The sequence below is a fragment of the Callospermophilus lateralis genome, chromosome 12 (assembly GCF_048772815.1).
Source record: "Callospermophilus lateralis isolate mCalLat2 chromosome 12, mCalLat2.hap1, whole genome shotgun sequence".
Lineage (NCBI taxonomy): Eukaryota > Metazoa > Chordata > Mammalia > Rodentia > Sciuridae > Callospermophilus > Callospermophilus lateralis.
Window position 1 is genome coordinate 76100124 of NC_135316.1, and position 27361 is coordinate 76127484.

At 37.5% G+C, this 27361-nt stretch overlaps 1 protein-coding gene across 2 annotated transcripts in view; it reads left to right on the plus strand.

Annotated features, from left to right (window-relative positions):
• The window catches only part of Wdfy2 (WD repeat and FYVE domain containing 2), a 148820-nt gene that overhangs the window by 51991 nt on the left and 69468 nt on the right, over positions 1 to 27361 (plus strand). For both annotated transcript variants that reach the window (XM_076871961.2, XM_076871963.2), the window contains exons 2-3: positions 9047 to 9114; positions 22079 to 22152. In XM_076871961.2, the coding sequence (XP_076728076.1) occupies positions 9047 to 9114; positions 22079 to 22152 (142 nt within the window). The remainder of the gene's footprint in view (positions 1 to 9046; positions 9115 to 22078; positions 22153 to 27361) is intronic.

Genomic DNA, 27361 nt, shown 5'->3' on the forward strand with positions numbered 1-27361 from the left:
ACATGTATAAGGTCCTGGGTTCAATCCCCAGCATCAAGGAAAAAAAAAAAAAGAAAAAAAAGAAAAAGAAAAGAAAAGAAGGATACCTGGAATCTCTGGGGTTCAGCCTGAGCTCTTAAGGTTGAAAACTTCAACATTGTTAAAAACTCATATTAGCTAACTTTTTGGGGCATCTGCAAATTCCTTACTTTCAAGTAAGTTTGCAAAATTTAAAAATAACAATTCAACCAAATTCCACACATTTTACTTTGCATTTTGGTTGCTTTAATCCAGAAAGTCTTTTAGAGTATCTATTTTGTCACACTACTGAAATCAATGAGATTTTTCTAATTCTCTCATGGAAAATTGATTTGACTTTGGGAGGCCTTTTCTTGTTTTTAAAATATGGGTTAACGTGCTTGCCTAACATGCACAGGGGCCTGGTTTCAATCCCTAGCACCACCAAAAAATAAAATAAAATAAGGGTTAATGACATCTGTTGCAAATATGCTTCTAGACTAGAAAGCTTGTAACCACTTTTGGTTCCTTCCCCTTCCCTTGATTCCTTCCTAAAGATATATCCCGAACTTGGTTCTTCCTCTCTGTTCCCTTGCTACTGTTGCATTCTAACACATTGATTACTATAGGAGGCTCTCAACCATCTTGCAGCCTTTAATCTTTCTCCTGCCTAATCCAAGTTGTTCACTACTGCCAAAGTAATCTTTTGAAAACATCCCCTTCCATTATGTAATTCAAGCTCACGTTTTAGAAACTTTTCTTTGTTCATTCCTTTGTAGTCCAATTCCTCCTTACAAGTTCCAGTTGAATTTGAATGCTGGATAGGTACCCCGTTGCCCTACACTGTTTGGACTGGACAAGTGAATTCCTTTCATATCTTAGTCAAAATGACTTTTGTGAATTTGTTCCAGGGCCAGTCTGCTTGCAGCTGTCTTCTAATTGTTATGTCTTTACAAGTGCTATGAAAAGTACAGTTTGAGAGAGGGAGTGTTTTTCTTTTGTTTTTAAAATTTATGTCTTTAAAAAAAATTTTATTGTGGATATATATGTATATAAAATAAAAATTACCATTCTAACAATTCTGAGTGTACTTTTCATTGACCAAGTATGTTCACAATGTTGTACAGCCATCCCCACTATCCACTTCCAGACCTTTTCATCATCTCAAAAAGAAACTGTACCCATAAAGCAATAACTCCCTCTTTCCCTACCCCATGACTCTGCTGTGACTTTAAAGTGACTACCCTGAAGAGTAGTTACCTGCAGATTCAGAACAGAAGCAGCCTGGGGCACTTCTGAATCAATGCTCTTGACTGTTTCATGAAGTCCCTCCTGAGCATTTTTTCTGTCTGCCACTGTAGGAATATAGTGGTGAGAAAGATGACAATGGCCACGTCCTCCCACTGTGTAGGGAGCCAAGAACAATATTTAAATCTATATTATTCCTCTGATGATGTCACCTATCTTCCTCCTATGGGATAATATTGATGCACACTTCCGTATTGTTGAATTGCTTAGGCTGACAGTTTGACGTTTATAATCACAGTTCTTTTGCCTGTGAGGGACTCTGACTGAGGAGCAGATGGCATCTCTGATGCTGATAACCAGGACCCCGTCAACCTCTGAGCCTCTGGTCTAATGCTCCTAGTGCTTCCTTTCACCCATGGGGCCAGTGATGTGTTTATTTTTCTCTTTTATTTCCTGTTCTTTTTTCTTTCTTTTATGTATTTGACCTTTGAAAAACTATTGCTGTGTGCCAAGTATAAAAATCAAAGATGAAAATATTCAAGGTTCAAAATTTGAAAAATCCTCAAGGAATTATTTCTCTTGTGGGAGGATGGACTTGCTCTAACTAGTGTTGACAGCTAACTTGTCATGTCCTAACAGGCTTGTGTAAGGTACAGTGTGGTACTGGGCTTAGTTTTGCCTGAGGAGTCCTGAAGGCCTCACAGGGGTGTTCGACATACAGGAGAAATGATATGCATGTCACACTGGAGAAAAGAAGGGACTCTGGGAAGCCTAGCTCCTCACTTACACAGGACAGAAAACTGTGCTTATTCATTAGCCACTGAGTCAGATTACCAAGAAAACAAAACACACGAAAGCAAGTTAACAGTATAAGGACATCATCCATAGGCAGAATAGTGCTTATTACCGATAAAGCTGCTCAGAACTAAGGCCTAATGGGTTGTTTTTGTTTTGTTTTCCTCTTAAAGCCCTGTTACTGACCAATAAAGTCAGTACAGGTGTTTTGTATGTGTAACTTTGTGTTTGGGTTAATTTTGAGGCTTTATTTTTTATCCATTAAAAAAAAAACAGTGAAAATAGCATCACTTTGATTGTGTGAATTCTAAATTGTGAAGATTTTTCACAGCCTTTGAATTAAGAGATGTGACCCCATTGGTTAAAATGGCGAGGGAAAATATCTGTCATATGCATACCTTGCTGATTGCACATGACTGCAAGTGATCAGAAGGGCTGTTAATGTTTATGGAGCAGGAATGCCATTAAAAAGCCAGGCTCTGTGGTGCATGCCTATAATCCCAGTGATTTGGGAGGCTGAGGCAGGAGGATTGAAAGTCCAAGGCTAGTCTCAGCAATTTAGCAAGATCCTGTTTCAAAATAAAAAACTAAAAGAGATGGGAATGTAGCTCAGTGATAGTAAAGTGCCCCTGGGTTCAATCCTCTCCACCCCCACCTCCTGCCCCAAAGGAATGCCATTACAGCCCCAGGTGGCAGGACACTTAACAGCCACATCTTTTCTCCAGCCTCAGATTGCAAGACTGCTACAGCTATGAGAAAAAGGAAAAATAAGAAAAAGGAAGAAATCCAAGTGTTTGTGATTCAGCAAAGTTGTTTTGGTCTGTCAGAGCAGAGTCATTAATTTGAGAAACTGAGTTGTTGGCAAAGGGGATCAGAAGCTGGACCCACCCAGCTTGAGCCCCTGTCCTTTAACCCCTGTCTGCCTTAGTGCACTGAGTGTCCACACAGAAGCTTCTCTCTATCCATAGAGAAGCCCTGGATACCGAAGATATACAAGGTTTTACAGAAGATTGGGTTTATTTACTATATGTGATCTGAGTATGTTTTTTGGCAACAACACAATAATCAGAGAAATCTAGTAATCATAGAGAAATAAGCTTTTTTGTGGTTGTTGTTAATCATTCAGGTTTGTTTTCTAAGAATCTCTGAAATATTGTCTGCATTAGAAGCAATTTTCCCCCCTATAAACCAAACACTGTAAAAACTATAAAAAAAAAGGCATTGACTGACAACCTCTTGCCCAAACTTTTTCTTTTCATTTGTAGACTGCTAGGGGGCTGGCTCCTGTTTGTATTGCTCTTGTGGTGTGGGATCTATTACAGAAGTATTCCCTGGAAATCCAGGATCTTCAAAACATGGTGGAATTCACTCCCCACTCCCTCACCCTAAGTTACTTCAGTGGTGGCAAAAATAACAATTGTCCCCTGGGAAATGAAGCTCATCGCTATGGTAACTAATGAAGGTTGCATCATTCTAGGACACATTTTTAAAAGCCTGGATTTCAACATGGATAGACTCCCCGTCTTATTTTATTCAGTAGCTTAGCAACCTGTGGTGTAGTGTTTGTCGCCACCCCCAACCTTCCCTTTTCTCTCAGAAAAGTGACCTATATAGTTAGTATTTTATTGTAGGCACATTTTCACTGTGAAATTGGTTCAGTTCTTAGGTATGTTTATGATAATGATGACCTTATTTTCTGGACCAAAATAAGGACACTTTGTCTGAAGGATTGTTCTGTCGTTGGTGACCCACTCTAAAGTCTCTCTGCACATTTTTCTTTTTGTGCCCCTTAGCTTTTGGTGCTATCCAAGGGTTTCACCAGTCTTCTTTTTTATTCTTATTCACTGATAGCTACTACTTTTGTGCTGTGACTCCCAAATCTTAATTTTCAGCTCAGGTCACATCTCTGAAGTCCAGATAGGCAGCAGCCCTGACTGGATTGTCTCCAAACTCAGCTTGTTCAAGATGATGAACTCAATGTTGCTGTCCACAGAAATCACTTATTGACTTTTCAGGTGGCACCTGCAGCCAGTTGGCCCCCAAGCCCAGATTCTTCTACTTCCTGAGTGTTCTAAAATCTGTCCTCACCCTTCTTTTAAGGACTCAACTTTTTTTTTTTTTTCTTTTAGATTTTTTCTTTTTTGTGAGACCTACAGTCTCACACCTGTTAGGCAAGTGCTCTAATCACTTACATCCAAGCCCCCTTGTCCTATTTTGCCTGGGTTATTGCTCACATCTCCACACCATTTACTTGAGGGTAACTAGGTTGTTTCCTGGCTTTCCCCAAACAAACAAATGTGATTGACTCCTTATCCTCAGTGATCTCACTGACCTTAAAGTGAAATTCCAACTCCTCTGCATGGCCTTCAAGGATCTTAATGGCCTTCTATCTGCTCTTTTGTCCAGGCCTGTTTCTCACTACTGCTGCTTGTTCTTGCCTCCCTGGGCTGCCTATTCTGCTCTGTTACCAGGACCATGCTCTCATTCCCTCTCCACTTTCCACTGGCAAATTTTGATCCTGTATTTCTGATCCATCATCTCAAAGATGCTTCCTCTGATACTACCTGACCCCACCAGGATCCATCCTTGGAGGGAGACCTACATGTGCTCTTGTATTTTGCAGGGCCATCTCCCCACTGCAGCCCTTACCTTGTTTTGTAGTGTTCTGCGACCTGTCTCCCCCAGCAAGCTGTGAACTTCCTGAGAACAAAGGTAGCTTGTTTGTCTGTGGTTACAGTGTGCCATTTTTACCTATTGAATTGTGGTGAGCTTTATCCAACATAAAATTAAGAGTATGTTCTTTTCAAAACAGCCCAGCTGCCGAACTGATTGAGACCTCTATAAGGGTACCTTGTCTTGATTTTTTTTTTTTTAAGGTGAGCATTGCCTCTCCCCCAGTGTCTGCTTTTGCCTAGTGCTAGGAGCTTGGAAGAAAGGTAGAGGTAGGGGAAGAGGAAATAGGACAATACAAAGTGGATAGTATGATAGGATTGGCGCTGTCGGGTTCCTGAGAACCCAGGGCATTGTGTGTTGGGTGAGTGAACACTTGCCTGGCTTTACATGCATTGTTCTTCCTCAAGAAAATGAGATCCACTGACCTCTACTGGCTCAGGTATGTCTTGTAATCAGTTGTATCCTCACCTTCCAAACACTGGGCCTTACATATGCTAAGCATGTGTTTTCACAATGAGTTAAAGCCTTCTTCCTTAGCCACAATTATATTCTGAAAAAAATTTTTTTCAAGGAAAAAACTTTTCACTTACTATTGAAAACTTTATGTGGGGTTTTTAAAATATGTGTTCAGAAAAATTAAAACCTCTAAGCTTTGTACAGTGGAATTTACATCTACTTAGGAAATTTATAGCCATTCAGATTGTATTTTTTAATCTCAAGGATGCAGTATCTTTTTTCTTTTTTAAACTGCTATTGTATCACAGGATACAAAAAAACCAGATTTTTTTATATAATTTTATTTTTAGATGTAAAAATTTGTCAACTGCCCTTAACACAGGTTGGTTTAAGGAAGGCGGTTGAAGGGAGTGCTCTGTATGTGTCTGTTGGTCTAATTGGTTTATAGTGTTATTCGGGTCCTCTAATTCCATATTGATCTTCTGTCTAGATGCTCTGTACATCATTGAAAGTGAAGTACTAATGAATTTTATTAACTTTTGTTTATCTGAAAATGGCTTCGTTTCTTCTTCATTTTTGAAAGATAGTTTATCCAGATATAGAGTTCTTTCTTGACACTTTTTTTTTTCTTGGAGTACTTTAAATATAGTATCTCAGTACTTTTAGTCCTCCATGGTTTGATGAGAAATTGACTTGTTCATGTTATTGATAATCTCATATATGTGATGTGTCAATTTTCTCTTCTTGCTTTCAAGATTTTTTTCTCTGATACTTGACAGTTTGTAATATGTCAGATCTGGGCTTGTGGTTTAGTGATAGAATGCTTGCCTAGTGTGTATAAGGCCCTGGGTTTAATTCTCAAAAACACCCCCCAAACCCCCACCCCCATAGTCTAGGTTTGAACCTAGTTGTGTTTATCCTCCTTAGAATTCATTCAGTTTTTTGGATGAGTAGATTCACATCTTTTGTGAATTTGGGGGAGTTTGGGGCCATTTTTTTCCAAATACATTTTTGAACATTTCTCTCTCTTCCTATAGGACTCCTATATAGAGCATCAGTATACTTAATGATGGTCCCTTAGGCTGTGTTTATTTTTCTTCAATGTTTTCCCTTCTTCTAGACTGATGATTTCAAGTGTCTTGTCTTCAAGTTTGCTTATTCTTTTTTCTGCCTGCCCAAAACTGCTGGTAGACCTCTCTAGAGAATTTTTCACTTATTGTATTTTTATAAAGCTTCTGTTTGATTCTCTTTTATAATTTCTAGCTATTGATTGATATTGCCTATATGTTCATACATCCTTAGCTCAGTTTCTTTTATTTCTTAATCTATGGTTTCTGGAGCTCTGATTATATTTAGGATAGCTAATTTAAAGTCTTTGTCTAGTAAGCCCAGTGTTTGGGCCGCTTCATAAATGTTTTCTGTCAGTTTATTATGTTTTTCTGTGAATTAGCCATACTTTGTTTCTTGGTATGCTCTATAATTGTTGAAAATACACATTTTTAATATTATAATGCAATAACTCTAGGAATCAGATTCACCCTTCTCTCCAGGGATTGCTGTTTTTGTTGAATGCCATAGCTGTTTAGTAACTTTTCCAAACTACTTTTGTTGTATGTGATCATGGAATTCTCTGTTGTTATTGCTGTGGCCCTAATGAGGAAAAAGAAAATTCCATCTCTTCAATTTCTTTTGAAAGACACTGCCCAGGAAGCCCTTTGGTTCTAGGAATTGAAACAATGAGTAGCCTGTGCTCCAGTCTCTCAGAGAACTTCCAGTTAAATCAAAATATATCTCCAAATTGTAGAGGATATGCTTCCTACCCTGCACCAGCAGGCTGCCCTCCAAGAAGAGCCACTATCTCCATTGCCTGCTGCCATGGGCTGGGGCATGGGTGACTACAACTATTAAATGCCAGTGTTCACTGAAATTTACGACTTTCTTTTTTATTTCACTTTCCAGGTCACTTAATGTTTAAGTAGACATTAGAGTTCTGAAGTAGATGAATCTGCCAACTTAATGGGTATTCTTGCCAGTCTTAATAGTTGACTTGGTGGAGGCACTAATTTATGAAGTTTCTGCTCTTCCATCTTCTGTGATGTCTTGTCTTTATTGATTCTTACTAAGACAATAGTACCAATATTATAATGTCACACTAATAACATATACTATAAGAAGATTTTTTTAAGAGTGAATACTGAAATATTTGTTTGAGTAGGTTCAGAGTTACTTCTTACAAGGTAGTAACCATTATACTTGTCCACCTCACAAATTAGTGTGGTTGACCAAAAAGAATTTTGCATTTTGAATTTTCCATGTCTATCTAATGTGTCCCTACATAGTACTATATCATAACTGAGGTTGTTCTGAGAAAATCATATTTCTTTATTGTGTCTATAGTTGCTCTAGATTGTTTCCTGCTTCTGGTTTATAGGAGACTCACTGATTTGCTGGGGTGGGGAATATTTAATACAATTTGAAACAGTTCAATATGACGACTTCAGAAGTCTCATTAGGTAACAGCCAACTCTTTCTGAGATAAATGCTCAGTCTCTGCTTCTTACACTGGGATGGTGTGGGCTAAGGTATATAGCCTGTGTGTTCTCCTGGCATTGGGATGCTGTTGCCCTTGGTTTGATGTATGTTCATTATTTCTTCTGGTCTCGGGAATAAGGTCCCTTGGTCTTCAGTTGTGTTTGCTTTACTGGCATATGCTGATGATGTCATGACTGGTGTAACTTACTGCTGAGCCTTTCTAGTTGGTTCGAACCTGGTGGTACTCCCTAGTCTCTCTTCATTTCTGGCTTTCTGAGCTCCCCTGGGTGCCTGGTTGCTGTCTGAACTGCTGACCTGGAACTTCATGCACCCTTTGCTCCAGTATCAGTCTGTTCCACAGTGGGCCCCCTGGTCGGCCACTGCCCTGAAAATCTGAGTCTCAGACCTTACCATTGCTTGACCATGTTTGGAAAAACTGTTCCTCAGGATAGGGCATCTCTTGCAAGTCTGTAGACTTACTGTGTAATCCTTCTGTTTGTGTCAGATGCTGTATATTATTCCATTTGATCTCTTTGCACTTTCTTCACTAGAAAAATCTAATGAGTCCCCCAGGAAGATGGATGCTCCCAGTAGACTAGGGCTGTTTTTGTTAGCTCTTTCCTCTCTGTAACCAAAACACTCAAAAAGAACAACTTAGAGGAGGAAAGGTTTATTTGAGGCTCATGGTTTCAGTAGTCTTAGTTCATAGATGGCCAATGACATGGCTCTGGGCCCAAGGTGAGGCAGCACATCATGGGGCAGAAGGCTGTTGAGCTCACGGCAGGGGCAGGAGGCCAGAGAGGGAAGGGGCCAATGGGAGGGTGCACGCCCCAGTGACCCACCTCCTCCAGCTACACTCCACCTGCCTACAGTTGCCAAACTAGGAGGGACTGATTAGGTTATAGCTCTTACAGTCCAATCGTTTCACCTCCAAGTATTCCTGCATTATCAGGAGCTTTGGGGGGGACACCTCATTTCAAACCATAGCAAGGGCAAAGGTCAGACCTTAGAAAAGTAAAACAACAGTGAAAATACTTTTCAAATGCTATCATGATTAGATGTGTGTGTGTGTGTGTGTGTGTGTATATAACATTTAAAGAATCATGTAATTTAAATGTACAGAAGCCTTAAATTTAAGGATTCTAGGGGTTTTTTTTTAGAGGTATTTGTAATGTGCACCTATGTGTGTGTGTGTACATATATGTATATAAAATGCAAGGTTAAGATTCATATGTGTAGTCAAAATGTGAATATGTATATAATGTTAAGAAGTTTGCTTTCTGGTATCACTATTTTCCTGTGACTGAAATACTGTGATTCATGCATACATTTTCTTTTATTGTAGGACAGTTCGTGTTTGGTTAAAGAGAGACAGCGGGCAGTACTGGCCAAGCATATACCATGCAATGCCTTGTAAGTATCTGGGTCTCTTCTTGAAAAAACAGACCTGAACCCCAATTCCCCTTTCTTTCCAGATTGCCTTCTCTGTATTTTCTTTTTGAGTAGAAAAGATTGAATGTTGGAATCTCATTATAATGAAAAGTACCATATTAAATCATTTTAGATTTTCTAAAGTTCTCACTCTGTAAAGTAAGAAAATTGTTCTGAAATTGACTGTATATTCAGTTTCTGAATAAGATCAATGGAAGGACTACAGCACATAGGCTCTTTGATGACAGCAGTCTCCCTCTTTTTGTCAACTTTTTGTTTAACTATTTTGTAAAATGTGTTCATAGACAATTCAAAATTTTATCCAGTGATTACATTTGTGAAGTAAATTTATCCTTGCATTATTGTTGCAGCATTTATTCAAATCCAGGACACTGAACATTGAATATTTAATTAATCTCAAAAAATTTTTTAGGATTAAAACATTCTAATTAGAAATAGATCTAATTTCCTCAACAGCATATCAGAGAAATATGTCCTTGCAATTACTGACAAATAACCAGCCTTCCAGGGAGAGTTGTATGGTGGGGGAGAACACAGAAAGACAAATGTCACAGGTTTCCCTTCATATGTGGAATCTGGGTTTGGGTGGTAGGGAGACAACATGAAAGTAGCAGGGAGGGCTGGGGATGTGGCTCAAGTGGTTGCGCGCTCGCCTGGCATGCGTGTGGTCCGGGTTCGATCCTCAGCACCACATACAAAACAAGGATGTTGTGTCCGCCAATACCTAAAAAATGAATATTAAAATTCTCTCTCTCTCTCTCTCTCTCTCTCTCTCTCTCTCTCTCTCCCTCTCTCTCTCCCTCCCTCCTTCCCTCCCTCCATCTCCCTCTCTCTTAAAAAAGAAAAAAGAAAAAAAAGAAAGTAGCAGGGAGACTTTTAGAAACAAAGGGGATCAGGGAGAGGGGGCAGAGTGGGCAAGGGCAGGGAATAATCATCAAGGTATGTTATTTCCATGTCTGAGTATGTCACAGTGAAAGCCATTATTCTGTATAATTAAAATGCACTATTTTTTTTTTTAAAGATGTGTTTCTTAGACCCACAAGTGAAGAAGAAATGGCTCCCCAAATTAAGACTTTTATTTTTAGTCTCATGTTTTGTCTTTTTTTTAAAATATTTTAACTTAATTACCATTCAGAGTTATGGTTACATTGGTCAGTCCTTTGAAGTGAAGTCCATTTAAAGGAAAGTGGATTGTTCTATATATATATATATATATATATATATATATATATATATATATATATGTATATGATAGTGGATGCATTACAATACAATTCTTATTACACATATAGAGCACAATTTTTCATATCTCTGGTTGTATACATAGTATATTCACACCAATTCGAGTTTTTATACTTGTACTTTGAATAATGATGTCCATCACATTCCACCATCATTAATATCCCCATGCCCCCTCCCTTCCCCTCCAACCCCTCTGCCCTAGAATAGACAAACTCATGTTTTATCTTTTAAATGAATGAAGTGTGAGCATTCTATTCCATGTTTATTTTAGTATCATAATAATTTAAGCTCATTATCAATCGTGTTAAACATTTTCATTCCCCTGCCTTAAATCTTAATTAAAATCATCATGCAGAAAAACTCCCAGGTTTGTCTTTTGAGCTCATATATCCTCTGTCTTGCTGCACCTCACCCTTAATATAAGTATCCCAGTTTGAGAAATACATGCCACTATACACAACCAAAATAAATTCATGCTGAATTATAGATGTGATTAAGTTTATGCCTCTGGCTATAGAATAACAATTTTCTCTGTTTATGAACAAATGAATTATTAAGGGTATAATGGTTTTCAGTGAATTTCGAATTATCTTTGAGGCTTTGCATGGTGTTAGAATTTTGTAGCAAATAGATGGTAACCACAAAGATGAACCAAATATTCAACTTCCTTTTCTGTGAAGAATAAATTTCTTGGAATTCTTTTTTTAAAATTTGTTCTTATTAGTTATACATGACAGTAGAATGTATTTTGGCATGTTATACATATATGGAGTATAATTTCTCATTTTTCTAATTGTACATGATGTAGAATTACATTGATCATTTAATCACATATGCACATAGGATAGTAATGTCCAATTCATTCAACTATTTTTCCTATTCCCATCCTCCCTCCCTTTCCTTCATTCTGCCTGGTCTAATCTAAAGCACACACACACACACACCCAGGAATATTACACAGCCATAAAGAAGAATGAAATTATGGCATTTGCTGGTACATGGATGAAACTGGGGAATATCATGCTAAGTGAAATAAGCCAATACCCCCCAAAACCAAAGGCCAAATGTTTTCTTTTATATGCAGATGCTAACTCACAATAGGTGGGGGGATAGGGAAGAATAGATGTACTTTGGATTAGACAAAGTGCAATTCTTAATATTATATTCTCCTTTTATCAGTTGTGCTTCTAGCACACACTATTTATTTATAGGCTCTAGGACCAACATTATAGGTCCCAAAGAAAGATGAGCAATAGCAATGATGAGGTTTAGGGAAACAGGAAAGGAAGAGAATTCTTCAAAAAATTTTTTCCTGGTTTTTAAGTGTTACAACCATTTTTTTTCTTGGGTATTGCTTCTTTATCAAACTTGATGTAATATTTAACTGGAAGAGGTGGGGTAATGCTGTAATCTAGCAAGTTGATGTTGGCCCCAGAGATGTAGCTTTCAACTTGTCAGCCAGAGAAGAGGCAGTCATGGGTGATAGTTGAAGGCTTGGGAACCTCATGAAGGCACAGGGTCTTAAGCAATTGCTTATCCATCCCTTTCCCTACACATATTTTTATCACTCTATAGTGTTCTCTCTCATTTTTACTTTTGGTACTGAACCCAGGGGTGAACCCAGGGGTGCTCTACTACTGAATTACATCTCTAGCTCCAGCCTTTTTACAATTTTTAATTTTCAGACAGAGTGTCACTCAATTGCCCAGATTGGCCTTGAACTTGTGATCCTTCTGCCTCACTCTTGATTCAGGAATTACAGGCACCTGTGCACCTGGGCTTTTCATGCTTTTTTTATTTGTCCATCTCTAAGAATACAGAGAAGCCTCTAGCTGCATTTTCACCATTAATTAGGCTGTGTGTAAGAATGACTGGCATAGGTGCTCTATAAATACTTATGGAAGGATTGAGTCTAATAATAAAGATGATTTTCTCTGAGAATATTATCATCCATTTCCCTAATGATTAAACATGAGCTTTGAGAAACAGGGCCTTCTAATTATTAGCATATTTTGTCTATGATTTTCTACTAAAGGGAATAAAAATGTGACTATTCAAAGTGTTGTTTGTGGTCCAGCCTAATCAACATGACCTGAGAAATTAGTAGAACTGCACTATTGGTTTCTACCCTGGGGCTACTAAATTACAATCAGTACTTGAATAAGATCTCTTCATGATTTGAATGTACATTAACATTTGAGAAGCTTATCTTGTTACATCATAACCAATATATAATATATACATGTTTAAATGAACATGTAAAGCCTCATGGGTATATAATGGTAATTTATAAATATGTAGCTATATGTGTACATGTTAGTAGTCCATCAGACGTTTACTGTATAACCAGTATATAGGGACACAGATTAGATGCCAGGATTTGTAGATGAACATGGTCAAAATGACTTCTGTAATTTTTCACTGTTGGATGGTTTTTACTACTGTGTACAGATATAAGTAAAAAGGTGATATTCTTCACAATTGCTCAGAAATTACTTATTTTCCTAGGAATTGTGTGCATTCAGATGACATAGTAACTAACTTCTGGGCAAGAATTTAAACTTTGTTTAACTTGAAAATGGCAGTCTTATTGCTAAGAAAAGAAGCTATGTTTTGATCAGAGAACCTGAAATAGATTTGAGTTTCCAAAGGATTGCTTTGCAGTCTTTTCTGTTGAAAGGGTTTTTTGTTAAGAGGTTATTCAGTATTATGCTTAAGCAATGTGGTTAGTTACAAATTATGTGGTATTAATTACAAAATAAGTGAAAAGGAAATTGAATAAATCCAGAGGCTACAAAATGGAAACCAGAAGGCAGATATGATCATGTTTTACATTTTTAGTAGTGTATGATAAGTAGTATTCCAAACACAGGAGAAAACATTCTACACATTTAAAATATGGCTTGTTTATTTTGTTTGCTAAAATACATTTTAAATAGAGTATTTGTCATGTTCTGGGCAGGAGAAGAGATGTTTGGTAGCTTTGAGAAGAAGTTTAATGAAGGAAAAGAGCAGGAGGCATTGAATGAGAAGGAATGAGTAGTGAAGGCTGAGTGGATGATGGGAGTCAGCCTGAAAGGACTTTGACAAGGCTGAGTGACCCTGGGGGAGTAGCAGGAGAAAGATAAGTGCAGAGGGATGCCTCAGGGTAAAACTCTAGCACTGCTATGGGAATGTCTCCTGGTCTCTTCTGAGCTGCTCCTCCTTCCTGGGGAGGGAGGAAGGAAGGAAACCCGAGAAACCCGACTTGCCTGGCTGAAGCTGTTTGCCCCTGGCCAGTCTGGTTTTCCCAGGAATTTAGCAGTTGGACCTGGGCAATGCTGGTCTTAGGGTAGACAGGTCCTGTGAACTGGGAACATATAAGCCCAAGAGCTGTGAGACTTTTTTGTACCTAGAGAAACTGATTTTCAGAAAAGGAAGGATGAACCCGGGAGGGAGGACCCTCTGACCTCTGAGGGTGGGAAAGCCCAAGCAGTGATTCCTGAGGGTTTTCCTCCTTATCTTCCTAAACATCACCCCCATGCCAGGCTGGGTTTCTGCCTTTAAGAGAGAGCCACCTCCTGCTGGGTATGCCCATTTGTGCTTAAGCTGGCACAAGTGAGTTTCCCTTGGTTGTAGCTGCAAGTATTTGACTAAGCCCAGCCCTAACTGTACTAATTCCCATCTGTTAAGTTTTTCCTGGGTCTCTGATCTTTCAGTAGGAAGGACTTGCTGTGGGTCCTGTTGGTGCCACTGTGGTGTTGAGCTGTACATAGACTGGGAAAAGTAAGGGCATGTAAAGAAGAAAGGCAGAAAGTAATATTTTGCCCTCTTTCATTTCTTTGAACAGTTCACCAAACAAATGTTAAACTTTTCCTCCATAACGTGACCTGTACCATGGCTATAGTGATTAAATATGGCAGCTTGTTCCTTTGAATTCCTTACAATGTCATGGGGAAGCAGACATTAAATGAGTACCAGCCATGGTTAGTGATAAAGGTAATGACAGGGAAAGAGGTATGATAAGGACATGGTCACAAAGATTCCTTGAAGGAGGCCCATTTGAACCCTGATCTCTTTAGAGGTTTGTTGTTTTTTTGTTGATTGATTGATGGTGCTGGGGATTAGAGCCTTTTGCTTACGAAGCACACACACTACTACTCCCAGCACCTCTGTAGAGAGAATTTGGGATAACTTTTGACTTGTTTTATAGTTTCCCATAAGCTAGCTAATTTTATGGATGAATGAGAAATCCAGGATTTTCCTTATCAAATATTCTTTCAAAATATCCTCTTGGTGTACCCATGTAGTAGCTGCTAATTGCCTATGATAATATCATCTTACAATTAGCCCACCTGGGCCCCTGCCTGAGCTTGTCAAATGGAGAGGGACCTTCCTCTGGGTGCAGTGTTAAGATTTCAGATGCAGCCATAAATGTGATTATTTATTCTAGGCTTCTAATAGATAGAATTTCAACCACCAAATTTGCATCACACTACAGAGAAAAAGCATGTGAAAAGCACAGGCGTTCCAATTTTCATGGTTGAGATCTTTTAGATTTACTTTACCAACTAGGATTGCAGCTCCTGGTCAGACAAAGAAGAGGCAGGGAGAAATCTGAGGTGCAAGCCAGGGTGGCAGGTGGTGGAGGCTGTTCTTATTCTATCAGAGGATTGGGTATCATCTGTGGGCCTTAATTACCAACTTCTCCCCTGGGTATGGAGAATAGGTAAAATCACCTTTGTTGCCAAATATGTAGTGAATAGGAGGCTGTTAGGGGTAAAAGCCTTGGTCTGGGGCATGTTGGACAATTGGAAAACCTCTGTGGGTTCTGTTATTTCCAGATCAGGCAGATAAAATTTACTTGACTCCTAAGCTTTTATGCATTTGCCCCCAAAGCAAATCAGAAGAACTTTTTTCAAAGGTAGTTGCAAATGAATAGGTGCACCAAACATAGTCATGAGGTGTCATGTTTTGGCATTTGTCCGGATCTCTGCTTTGGTCTGGAGGGATGGCATCTGTCCAGTCTGAAGTTGGGATTGGGCCCCTCAGTTTTCACACAAGTGTGGCCACCTTAACCTTGAGTCTTCACCAGAGGTGAACACATCATTTTGAATCATTCACTTCCCAGTTTTTATCAAAAGCCTGGGAGAGAGAGAATGGCTGTGGCAGATAGTGTGAATGTCCACCTAACTTCTGCGTGTTCCCACTCAAGTTAGCATTAGCTTGCTGCAGACTGCCTTTGTTCATTGCACCTCACCTCAACGGACAGGTACAGCCACATGAAATGTGTGTGTGTGTGTGTATTTTTTTTTTCTTTTTTTTCCTTCTATAATCATGACTTTTTGTTTTATTTCTGTTTTTTGGTTTTGTCATATCTGGTTATTTAAAGTGATTTCAAATTCTTTGTGAAATGAGGTATGGAGTACAGTAAATGAATTATATTAGTTAAGATGATTAGGTGAAACTTGAACATGATGAAGTCCATGGTTTATATTAAATTCATTCCACTCCAAGTGCACTGCTTTAGATTGGAACATTTAAAATAGCTTGTAGGTTAGAACCTGTGCCTAGGTGCGACACTGGAATTTTATTTTTATTTCTACCATTTTGCTGAGTCACTTTGGGCAAGTTCTTTATGTTGTGCTGCCTTGAGCCCAACAATAAATAAACAGTTCATTTTCTTTATTCTCAAATAACTGTTTGCATAATACTTTTCAAGGCCTGTTGTTTAATCGTATATACTATCATTATTATTAACCCAGAGTTATTCAGAAAAATTGGCTAATTCCTGAGGTTGTAGCTGGGTTGGTTTCCTTTTTCCATTTGTTGGGACTGTAATGTTAAGGACAGATGACTTGAAATTGAAGATTTCAAAAATCAAGTTGATTAATATGTTCACATGCTATTATATCTGGAATGAAAATGAGTTATTTTGTACATAAATTTTAAATGTTAATTTTCCCATTAGAGAGGAAAACTTTTATTTTTTTATTTCTATGTTTTTTTGGTTCTAATTAATTTTACATGACAGTAGAATGCATTTTGACACATCGTACATACATAAATGGAATATCACTTCTCATTCTTCTGGTTGTACATGATGTAGAGTTACACCGGTCGCATAATCACATATGTACATGGGGTCATAATGGGATGAAAACTTTTGATAATTCTGGATGTGGGAGGTAGTTCCTGACATTGTTCAGCTTTCCCTTCCTTGCCCATCTCTTCTGTTGAGCTGATTGAGCATTTAAAGTTATAAATGTAGCAGTTCTGTTTTTATAAGGTAGTTATTGTTTTGGTGACTTTTAAATATCATTAGCTCAATTCAAAGTTCCATGGCAGACTGGGGAATCTGTATATGATTGGGAAATGCCTATCCTACTGTTTCAGTTTGTACTTTATTTCAAATAACTCCTTGGTTCCTGGTTGTGAAGTATATTGTTGCATTTGTTAGTTTCTTTTTCATAGGGTATATTATGAAACCATTTGCAAACAATTTATGTGTAAAATTGCATTTTTTAAAACAGTGAGATAATGATTAATTCTGTATTTACTAAAAACAAAAGATACCCAAGAAACTTGCTTTTTCATGGAAATGAAGGAAAACAGATTATCCAAAGTAAAAATATGAGATATTAATAATCTGAGTAAGTATAGCATTTATTTAGCATACTTTCATTTGATATTGATCTGGCAGAACATTATAAAGTGTACTTTAGTTAGATCACTTTATTGTGACTTAAAACATGCTGGGAGAAAAAGCAACCATTTCTTTTTTAAAAATTTGTTCTTATTAGATATATGACAGTAGAGTGTATTTTGACATATTATGCATACATGGAGTGTAACTTCTCATTCTTTTGGTTGTACATGATGTGAAGTTTCACTAGTTGTGCATTCATATATGAATACAGGAAAGTTATGTCTGATTCATTCTACTGTCTTTTCTATTCTCATTCCCACTCCCTTCCCTTCAATCCCTTTTTCTAATCCAGTGAACTTCTTTCTCGTCACTTATTCATGATGACTTTGTTGATATTACTCAGACTAGATCCAAAAAAAAAGGTCAATTTTGGTAGAGTGCATAAAATGTTTGACTTAAATGAAAAATATTTTTTAGTACTAGACCATCAAATTCCTCAATGTAAGTATGCTTAATGAAATAAAACATGAGTAGGGTATTGCACATCTAATAAACATTGTGCTAGGACAAATAAGGCTTGATAAAATACTGTCTGTGAATCCAGCCTTTGCTTTGTTTGGGGTGTGTTACTCATTCGAGGTTCAACTGATCCCCTTATTGTGGGATCCTGACATTTAACTTCATCAAGATGCCTTTAATGCTTGAAGTTTTATTCTCGGAAGTGCCATTGTTTATTTAGTTTTAAAGTTCCAACCAGAACATCTCCTGAAGATTAGTGTATCCTGCCAAATAATACCTTTAGCATTGTAAAGCAGTCAGTGTGATTGAAATCCAGGACTTAATCTTCCATGAAACTTGTGTTTATTCAAGCAAAGTTCAACTGGTCAGCAAAGGACAAGAATAAATTAGTTATACAATGAAAGAATTATTGGTATAAACAATAGAAATTAGGAAACTTTTCCCCAAATAAAAATATTCTGAAAATACCTCATGTCAACTACATTTTTTTTTTTTTAAGCAAGGGTAATGGCTTTTTCTTATGCCAGTTGTGGGATAACAATATTAGAAACACAAGTCACTTTTTCTCCAATCCATTTAATTATTGACTTGTTGATGTTGGTCTCTTGAGTCTTTTATGTCTAGGGCTCTTGTCTCTTGAGGATTTTCCTCCTTAAAATTATGTGAGCATTAATATAATCACCTATACTGGGGCTTCTCTTTGTTTTAGTTTTCCCTGAACTTAAAGCTGAATGCATGGCTTACATTACAAAGACTTCATTTTAAAACTTACTCAAATGTTACCAAAGTGTTTAAAGGTGAGACTATGATAGGCCATGAAAGTCTAAAGTCCTGATACTAATAAAAGAGAATAAGAGGTCCCAGTACACATAGACCTGTACACATTGCTTTCTTTCTTTCTTTTTAAAATATTTTTAGTTTTAGACGGACACAATACCTTTATTTATTTTTATATGATTCTGAGGACCAAATCCAGTGCCTCACGCATGGCAAGAGCTGTACTACTGAGCTACAACCCTAGCCCTTTCTGTCTTTTTTATACCTTTTGTTACCTTGCTTCCTAAAATTTTGCCAGACACTCCCTTTGGTTATTTCAGACCCAAACAGAAAAGGTCGATGGCAAATCTTTTTCAGATGTGTGGAAAATTAATTCTATACTATTTTCTTGAGAAATTGTGACCATTTCCACCCCTACTTCATTTTTTATAAAACTGTTGGGGGAAAGTAGGAAGCAAAACCAGTGGCAAGTCCTTGATTTTCAGTTATTTGGTTAATGCAGGAGAAGTCGGGCCATCTGCATATGACATGGTATACCTGGGAGGCATCAACAGATGGAATCACCCCATAGAGCTTACTTGGTATGCTTATCCTCACTGGGAGAGTTAAAAATGCCATGGAAGGAATGAGTATATCTTCAGGATTGTGTCATGTTGTATTTATGTCATCTAGAGCTCAGGGTTGTGATTTAGATTGAGGAAGTCAGCAGAGGGACACTGTGTTATAATTTTACAGTTATGATCAGCCACTTCACTCTTTGGAGAAAGCATTTTTAAGGTGAGCAAATAGAGCAGTTGCCCAGCCAGTTCATCTCTAAGTTGCACTTTAGCCATGAGATTAGTTATTTCTTTATTGCCTTATGAATTAATAGTTTTATAGCATTTGAAGCAGACTTTTGTGAAGTGTCACATGTTTGCAAACTATAACAACTATTATACCTAAATCATATTTTATTTGTTTCCACCTTATTCTTCCTGCCCAAAGTTCCCGTTACCATTTGACCATTACTACTTTTATTCTGTCTCATTATCCTTTCCCAGTTTTGTCCCTTTGATGTTTGTCTTGCATGGCTAGGAGTTTTATAAAGCACTAGCCTTTACAAAAGAGGTGGATTTTTTTGCGGTAATCTCTGTACTCCTCTCACCCCCAAATAAAAGATTTACTGTAGTTAACAAATTTAGGTGTCAGAATTCTTTTGAGACCATTTGTTGCCTCTCTGGCCCTGCCAGGGCTTATGGGTATCCAACTCAAGGTTTGTTCCTGTGGTAATATCTCAGTTGAGAAATCATTGAGGAGCATCAGGCTCAGATACCCAAAGCCTTTCCTTTTTTTTTTTTTTTCCTCTCTCTCCCCCCCAACTTTCCTCCCTCCCTCCCTCCCTCCCTCCCTCCCCTCACTCTCTCTTTCCCCCCTCTACCCCAGGTTTGCCTGATGTTTCCCCATAATACTTCTTTGAAGGGTGGCTGTGCCTTAGGGCATCTGGCAGCTAATGCTATCAGCTCTGGAACATCTTAAGTTCAGGCACATGAGTTATAGAATTTCGGTTAAGATTTCTTTATAATTGCATTTACAAACAACAGGGCTTTTGAATTCTGGTAGTATTTCTTCCTATACATAAAGTGATTTGAACTAAGAAGATGAAATTGAGTTGTACAGTTCTTACATGTAGTTGGTATCACAGTCTAAATTTCTTGATGGCAATGGGAATACCTTATGTATCATTGTATCACATGCCTGGAACATAGTGAGCATTCTAAATTTTTGTTGAGTAACAAATGGGGGAATAACAGGAATAAAGAAATGGCAATATAAATTTAAGAATAGCTTATGCAGTGTTGTAAAAACGTCTTTTAAATGATGTTTAGGAATCAGTGGAACGCCTAACTGTGGCATGACCATACATGACCATACAGAGAACATACTTATAGATGGTCAGGTGGGCAGCTAAATGATAAGGTTTGTTCCTGTGGTACTATCTCAGTTGAGAAATCATTGATAAATGATAAGGGTGTTCTTGGATAGCATGCCGCTCCTTAGGGCTACAGTCAGGTTTTCTTCATATGCTCATGCTTAAACCATAATAAATAATTAGATATTTAAAATTAATTTTAATAAGAACAGCAAAGTGACAAGATTAAAAACAGTGTTAAAGAAAAATCTTTTGAAAAAAAGTATGAGGCTTTAGTTTTACTACATATTTTTTATGTGTGTGCATAATTCATATAACTGTATTAACAATATATTTTTTCTTGTTTTTTTCCCAGCTAACATGGTAATTTTCCATGCAATCAATATATTTTAATTCTGCACACATATGAGATTATGCAACCTGGCATCTTAGCATTTGTGTAGAAATTTTGCCAAATTATTTATATAGGCCAAGGGTGAATAAGACTGAATTTCTTAGGTTAGTACATTAAATATCATTTGGTTGCTTTTTTTTTTTTTGGCAGTATACTTTTGGGAATCTGGTTTTATTTTGTGGCTAAACAGAAAGAAGATAGTCCATACTAGTGGGAGTTTTAGGGAATTTTATTTTAAATGTATGTTTCTGTTTTCTGAGTATGTCATGGTTGAAATTAGAAAAATGTAAATTATTTGTGCAGCTGAGGAGATTCTTTATGTTGTTGATTTGTTCAGAGCCCTTTTATAGAAAAAAATGTTACTAAGTGATGTGTTTACTAGGTGAAGTGAGTCTTTCAACAGAACTTGAAGTTCTTTTATAGTTAGATATTTCTAGATGGGTGTTTGAAAATGGCACTGTGTATTTGAATTATGTCTTTGAACCTTCTCCAACTTTTTTTTTTCTGTGTGACCTGGATGAGACATCTAATCATAACTGAAAAAGTAGAGATAAAAAATTTGGTGTTGTGATTATGGTTATATTTATAAGTTCATATTCCATAGGGCTACTGTGAATAGGGGGAGCATTTAAAAATTGTGTTGGGCTCTTTTGAACAACTTTTTCAGTGTGTGGTAAATTGTTAAGAATCCCCCATTCTTAGGAGGAAGACAACAGGGACCTAGAAGCTATGTAGTATGTCCTTATTGATTACAGGTTTCTTCTGAGCATAGGACTTAGTAGACATAGGCATTTGGTCTTGTGGATCAGGGAGTCCCAGCCCAGGACTGGGTGTGCTGACTCATCTGGTGTTTTTCCTGCAGTGCCTAGCCCTGTGTTGATTGGGTGTTTTTTTTTTTTTAGCTTGAGAAAGATCTGTCATCATTTTCAACTAGCAGCTTCCACCAAACCTCCTGACTGCAAAGAGTAGAAGACTTGTTAGTTCCCTTGCCCTATATCACTGATAATCAAATATAGATTTATGTGTGTATATATGTGTAGGTATGGAGGGCTGGGAGTAAGATCTTTCTAATTCAGAAAGAGTGGGTTATTTCTATTGAAGATGGGGTTGAGTGGGAGAGAGAGAGCCGTGATTGAAGGCTTACACAGCACAAAGTATTGTTAATCTAGTGGAGCAAATTTAGACTGATTACTGACAGTGCAAGCAGAGACCAGGCCCTTGGGAACTTGTCCAGCTTGAGAATGTCTTACCTGCTATAATCATTAAAAGGACAACTTAAGAAACTAGGGATTGGTTGTAAAATGACTGTATAGTTTTGGTGAGTGGGAGTTAAATGAATTATTTCAGAAAATAGTGGGGAAAAAAATAGCCACACATCCTTAGCTAGAGTTAGGCACTCCTGAATCAATGAGAACCGTCATTTTGTTAATTTCATCAACATGTTCATTTCTTTCAGCTCCATGTTCATGCATGTCTTTTAACCCGGAAACCAGAAGACTGTCCATAGGTCTAGACAATGGTACAATCTCAGTAAGTACACATAAATAAGATTTCCAGTTGAAATACTTCCCTTCCTGTGGAGTATGTATATGTATTGTGATGAGAATTATTTCTTAGTTTTTTCAAATTAACAGAATCATTTTCTTGCTAAGTAAAGTGGAAATTACAGTGAAGCATGTTATGGTGAAGGCAGCGATTCTACGTAGGGAGAGCTGTCATCAGTCTACTGATATTCTGACGAAGCTCAGCGTGACCTACCACACGTACAGTAGCCAGGCTAGGGAAGGCAGATGAGTGAGCTGCATGAGTCTGCCTTACTAAGAGCAAGCTGAGATACTGAACTTTGATCAGATGATTAAACATGGTGTTAACGTTCCCACACAAGCAACAGAACCCAAGAGAAATGTCTTTTTTTTTTTTTTTTAACATCTGCATGTCTGATCTTGTCTTTGATACTCTGTGTTCTCCTCCTTCTACTTCCTGATTTCCTAGCTCCTCTAGCACGTGAATAGAATTCTGTAAATTTGTATGAATTTGTCAGGAAAGCGCAGAATCTAGGTTTTAGTCTGTAGGATAGATCCAGATTAAATATTAGACCCTTTGATTGTAGATCTTGAGGGAATTGAAGTGATTAGAGGTTGGAATTTCAAGTTATATCTACCTTCTTAATCTGACATACTGAGTTTCAAGTAGTAAACATTCTGCTCTGTACATTCTCTATTTGATTAGCATTGCTTTTAGTCCCAGGCAAGAGAGGCTGTGCTTTGGGACTTGTGAATGAGAAAGCACCACTCTGGCCACACGTGCCCCCAGCATGAAGGGCCTGAGGGCCTGAGGGGTAGGACCAGCCTGAGCCTCCCTCCCTCTCTCCCTGCATCCTCTGTGCACTGGGACTGTGGAATTTCCTGCCCTCAAATAGCTCAGAGCTCCTTCCAACATCTTCCTGGGCCTTTTCCCTGGGTTGGTCCTTAGGAAGGTAAAACCAGTGAGTATATCCTTAGTTCTGAGGAGTGCCTAAAGGGGAGCAGTTTGAGGTCAGTAGGATGTTCACACTTGTATGTAGGGCCCCTCAAGATGTTGACAGAATTGGGGAAAGGGAAGAGCAGAGGGCAGGCTGGCTACAGTGATGTAGAACTTCAAAGAATCTAAGAACCTGTATTGTCAGGTAATTGAAGGTCTGTTTGTCAGTGTTAGAGATGAGGCCACATGTTATTTAATGGTCTAACTTAATAACCCTCTAATTTTTCTTTTTTGGCACTGGGGATTGAACCCAGGCCTCACACATCCTTAGGCAAGTGCTTGGCCAGTGAGCTATTTTCCCAGCCCTTTTTGTTTTTTATTTTGAGGGTCTTGTTAAATTGCCTAGGCTATATCTGAACCGATGATCTTCCTACCTCAACCTCCCAAGTAACTGAGATGACAGTGTTCGCCACTGTGCATGGCTTAGACATATGAAATATGTATGGGCTTCCATTTGTAGTCTTAATCCTAGTCCCTATCAGTGTTAAAGATAGGCCTGAAATTTTCTGACCTTTGGTCAAAACATTTGTGGAGTGGCCTTTATGGAAATATTGAACAATATTGTATATACGAGCCTATTGGCAAATATTTATGGAATTTCCGTAATATCTAATGCATTTGGTAGGTCGAATTTCCATATGCATTTGGTAGTTAAGGGAAGATATAATATCTACCTTTACATACCTTAAGAAGAAGAGGGATGTGTATTTATAGAATAAATTCATTTTTAAAAGATTAGAGGAAACTGGGCATGGTGACATTTGTCTGTAATCTCAGTAATTTGGGAGGCTGAGACAGGAGGATTGCAAGTTGGAGGCCAGCCCAGGCAACTTAGCAACCTGGGCAACACTGTCTCAAAATAAAAACTTTAAAAAGGACTGAGGATGTAGCTCAGTGATAGAGTACTTGCCTAGCATATGTGAAGGTCTGGGTCTAATCCTCAGTACCACAAAACAACAATAGATAAATAAATAAATATTAAAGGGATTGGATTGTTTAATTTACTAAAGTATTCTTTACAAAGGAAATCTGAAAAGATGAGCTGAGATTCATGAAGTACCTAATAGTTCATAGAATCATGTGTATAACATTCATTGTCCCTGAAAAGACTTAGATGCATATTTCATATTTCAGGGTGGTTCTCTGCACTTTTGAAATATTGGTGATTAGTGGGAGCTGATAAATGAAGGCAAGATAGGAAACCAAAGCAAGTGATGGAGAGTTCTAGCTGTTTATTGTTTAGAAGAGGAGAAACCATCTTAGCCATTATTCCTTTTAGTAAATGAAACTGCCAGAGAGCTGGAGCGTCTGTTAGGTACAGGGACTTGGTCATTTCCCTGGCTGTCAGAATAGTCAAGATACTAAACCTCACTGTACTTTGATCTTTCAAAAAGGATTGCGGCTCTGGCTTGTATAAGATAATTTCCTTAAAAGTGCCTCCTTTATGTTATTGAAGAAAATGAATTGTACACCCTATCTGAGGAATTGTAAAGAGCTCTGAGTTAAGGGAAGATACTTTGAGAGAACAGCATGTTTAACATTCAGGATTCTCATTGATCACTATAATAACACGTTCTTTGCTGAAAATAGACTTTCAGCTGTTAATAGTTTACTTTCTAGACATGAGAAATCCTGCTTCAGAGACTATACATTCTGTTTCCTGAATATAGCAAATTTGAAGAAGAAATACTGGTTAAATCTTTTAAATAAAGAAAAGACACAACCAGAAAGTAAATTCACGTTTCACTTTATTTTGCTAAATACAAAACATATTGTGAAACCTTTGAATGACAATTCAAATTAGGTTAGTGAGTAATGAATTACAGATGAAGTAGAGATAACAAATGCGCCTATTCTTTAAAAAGATCTTGGCCACAGGGAAGGAGAGGATGAGCCCTAGTCTGGAGAGGAGACAAATAGCAAGAGAGTACACAAGAATTTGGAGAATTAGCTATAGGCAAGAATGAGGGCAATTTTGAAATTGAAGGGAAAGAGACAAACATTCAGTTTTTACATGTGGAAGAATACCTTTGCCCCCATGAAGTAGCAGATGAGATCACCTACAGAGAAGAGCTTAAAAATAAAGAGTCTATTTTCATATCTTTTGCTTTTTCTGATTATATCACTCAGAATTCTCTTCTTAGTCTACAAAGTCCTTGTTATCTTCTGAGGCCTCATTCAACTGGTATTTTTCCTATTTTATTTTATTTTAAGCATATGATTCCTATACCCTACTGATTAAAATTAATCATATATATTATTCAATAGGTTAGCTGTTTGATTGCTTATTTAATTTCTGCTTTGAAATGTTTTCAAGTCTGTTTCTTTTATTAAAGTTATGAGTGTTAAGGATTTGGCCAGTCTTTTTATTAGTGTGTGTGTGTGTGTGTGTGTGTGTGTGTGGTGCTGGGGATTGAATGCAGGGCCTTATGCATGCGAGGCAAGCACTCTACCAGCTGAGCTATATCCCCAGTCCATTAATCTCTTCTTTAGCAGATCTTAGTGTGATTCCTTATATGAATTAGGGACTCAAAGAATAATTTGTCTCAAATAAATTTACTGACTAGAGTACAAACTCTATTATGATTTAGTATAGTTGTAACAAGCACCTGCTTAAATTCCAAGATAGTATATTATTATAATTCTATTACTACATAAAATATTTTTCAAATGGAAAAGTTGTACCAATAGTTTAAATTTATCTTGAGTTTTCAGAAATGTCTTGTATCCATATTGAAAGTACTCAAATTATGCTACTATTCATGCCTAAGCAGGACTTTAAAATTTTCACTCATTTTGCCTCATGTATTCTAGCCAACCAACAATATCTAAATATCAATGGTGTACAAAAGGTGAAGCTCAGTTCTAACATAGTGTGGCTCTTGGATTTATGATACAGTGGAGGAAACCTTAAAAATGAAGTATAAATAAATAACCATAAACAAACAACAGTGCACTAATACTGAGCATGATGTTGGCAGCATAGTAAGGTAAGAGGGGAGAGGAAATGGAGGTCTGGGATAGCTCTCTGGAGACTGGATGTGAGCTAGATTTAGAAGAAGGGCTATGATTTGATTAGCTAAAGAGAGGAAGGTAAGGTATTTCAGGCAAAATTGCTGACATGGGAGAAAAAACATGGAGGTAAAAGGGTAAGGAAGGAATGCTTGGAGAGAAGCCAACCCATGTGGAAATAGAATTCATGGAATATTGTGAAAGCCTTGACTCAGGATGAGTGGATAGCATTGTGTAAGGAACGAGACCCCTAATGTGGTTCCTAATGTAGAAGAGTCCCTCCACTCCACCCCAAGACTTTCTGCTATGTTTAGAGGGGATAATTAACTGGAGAAGAAATGTCAACATAGAAATAAAGAGTTTCTATTATCTTTAGAGCTGTTCTTATCACCTGAGACCAGGATTTTAAACTGAAGATGTTCTATTATATTCAGAAAGCTCAAGATATTACAATAGTTATAATAATCCTAATACCCAGTAGTTCCCTCTTATACACAGTTCCACTTCCTAAGGTTTCAATTACCTGTGACTTACTATGGTCCAAAAATATAAAATAGAAATTCCATAAATAAATAATTCATAAGTTTTAAATAACTTTTGTTTTTTGAGGTACTGGGGCTCAAAACTTAATTTTCACCAATCCTACTGGATAGTCATAGAGATGTTTATATGTTCATCTTTATGAATATATGTTTTCTTCTCCATCATATGAGCCAAAATTTTACTAATATCTTGCCAAAATAAATTTATAGTCATTGAAGAGTTTGTGAACACATCCTTGAAATAATAAAATTTCTCCCTTCCCTGACAATTACTTTTATGTGTGTGTTAGGTGAAGCTTGAGACGAGTAGAAAAGATTCATCTAGGTAATAGTTAACATTCAGAACAGAGATTATTGTATAAAAATAAATGTTATTGATCAAGTGTGGATTTGTTGTTTTGATCACTCCTATGATTTTTATACTCATAAAATATATATTACTGTTAGTTTACATAGGTTATCCAAGGGAATGAAAACTAAGCGTTTCTTGAACATTTACCATGGGGCACTCTGGGTTGCCTCATTCCAGCTTCACAGTCGTCCTGTGATGTAGGTGGGGTGTGTCTCAGAGAAGGAAACTGAGGCCTGGATAGTTTATAGGGCTTCACCAGCCTATTAGCTAAAATAAACAGCCAGCGGACATGGGAACTCTGTGTGTCTTGAAG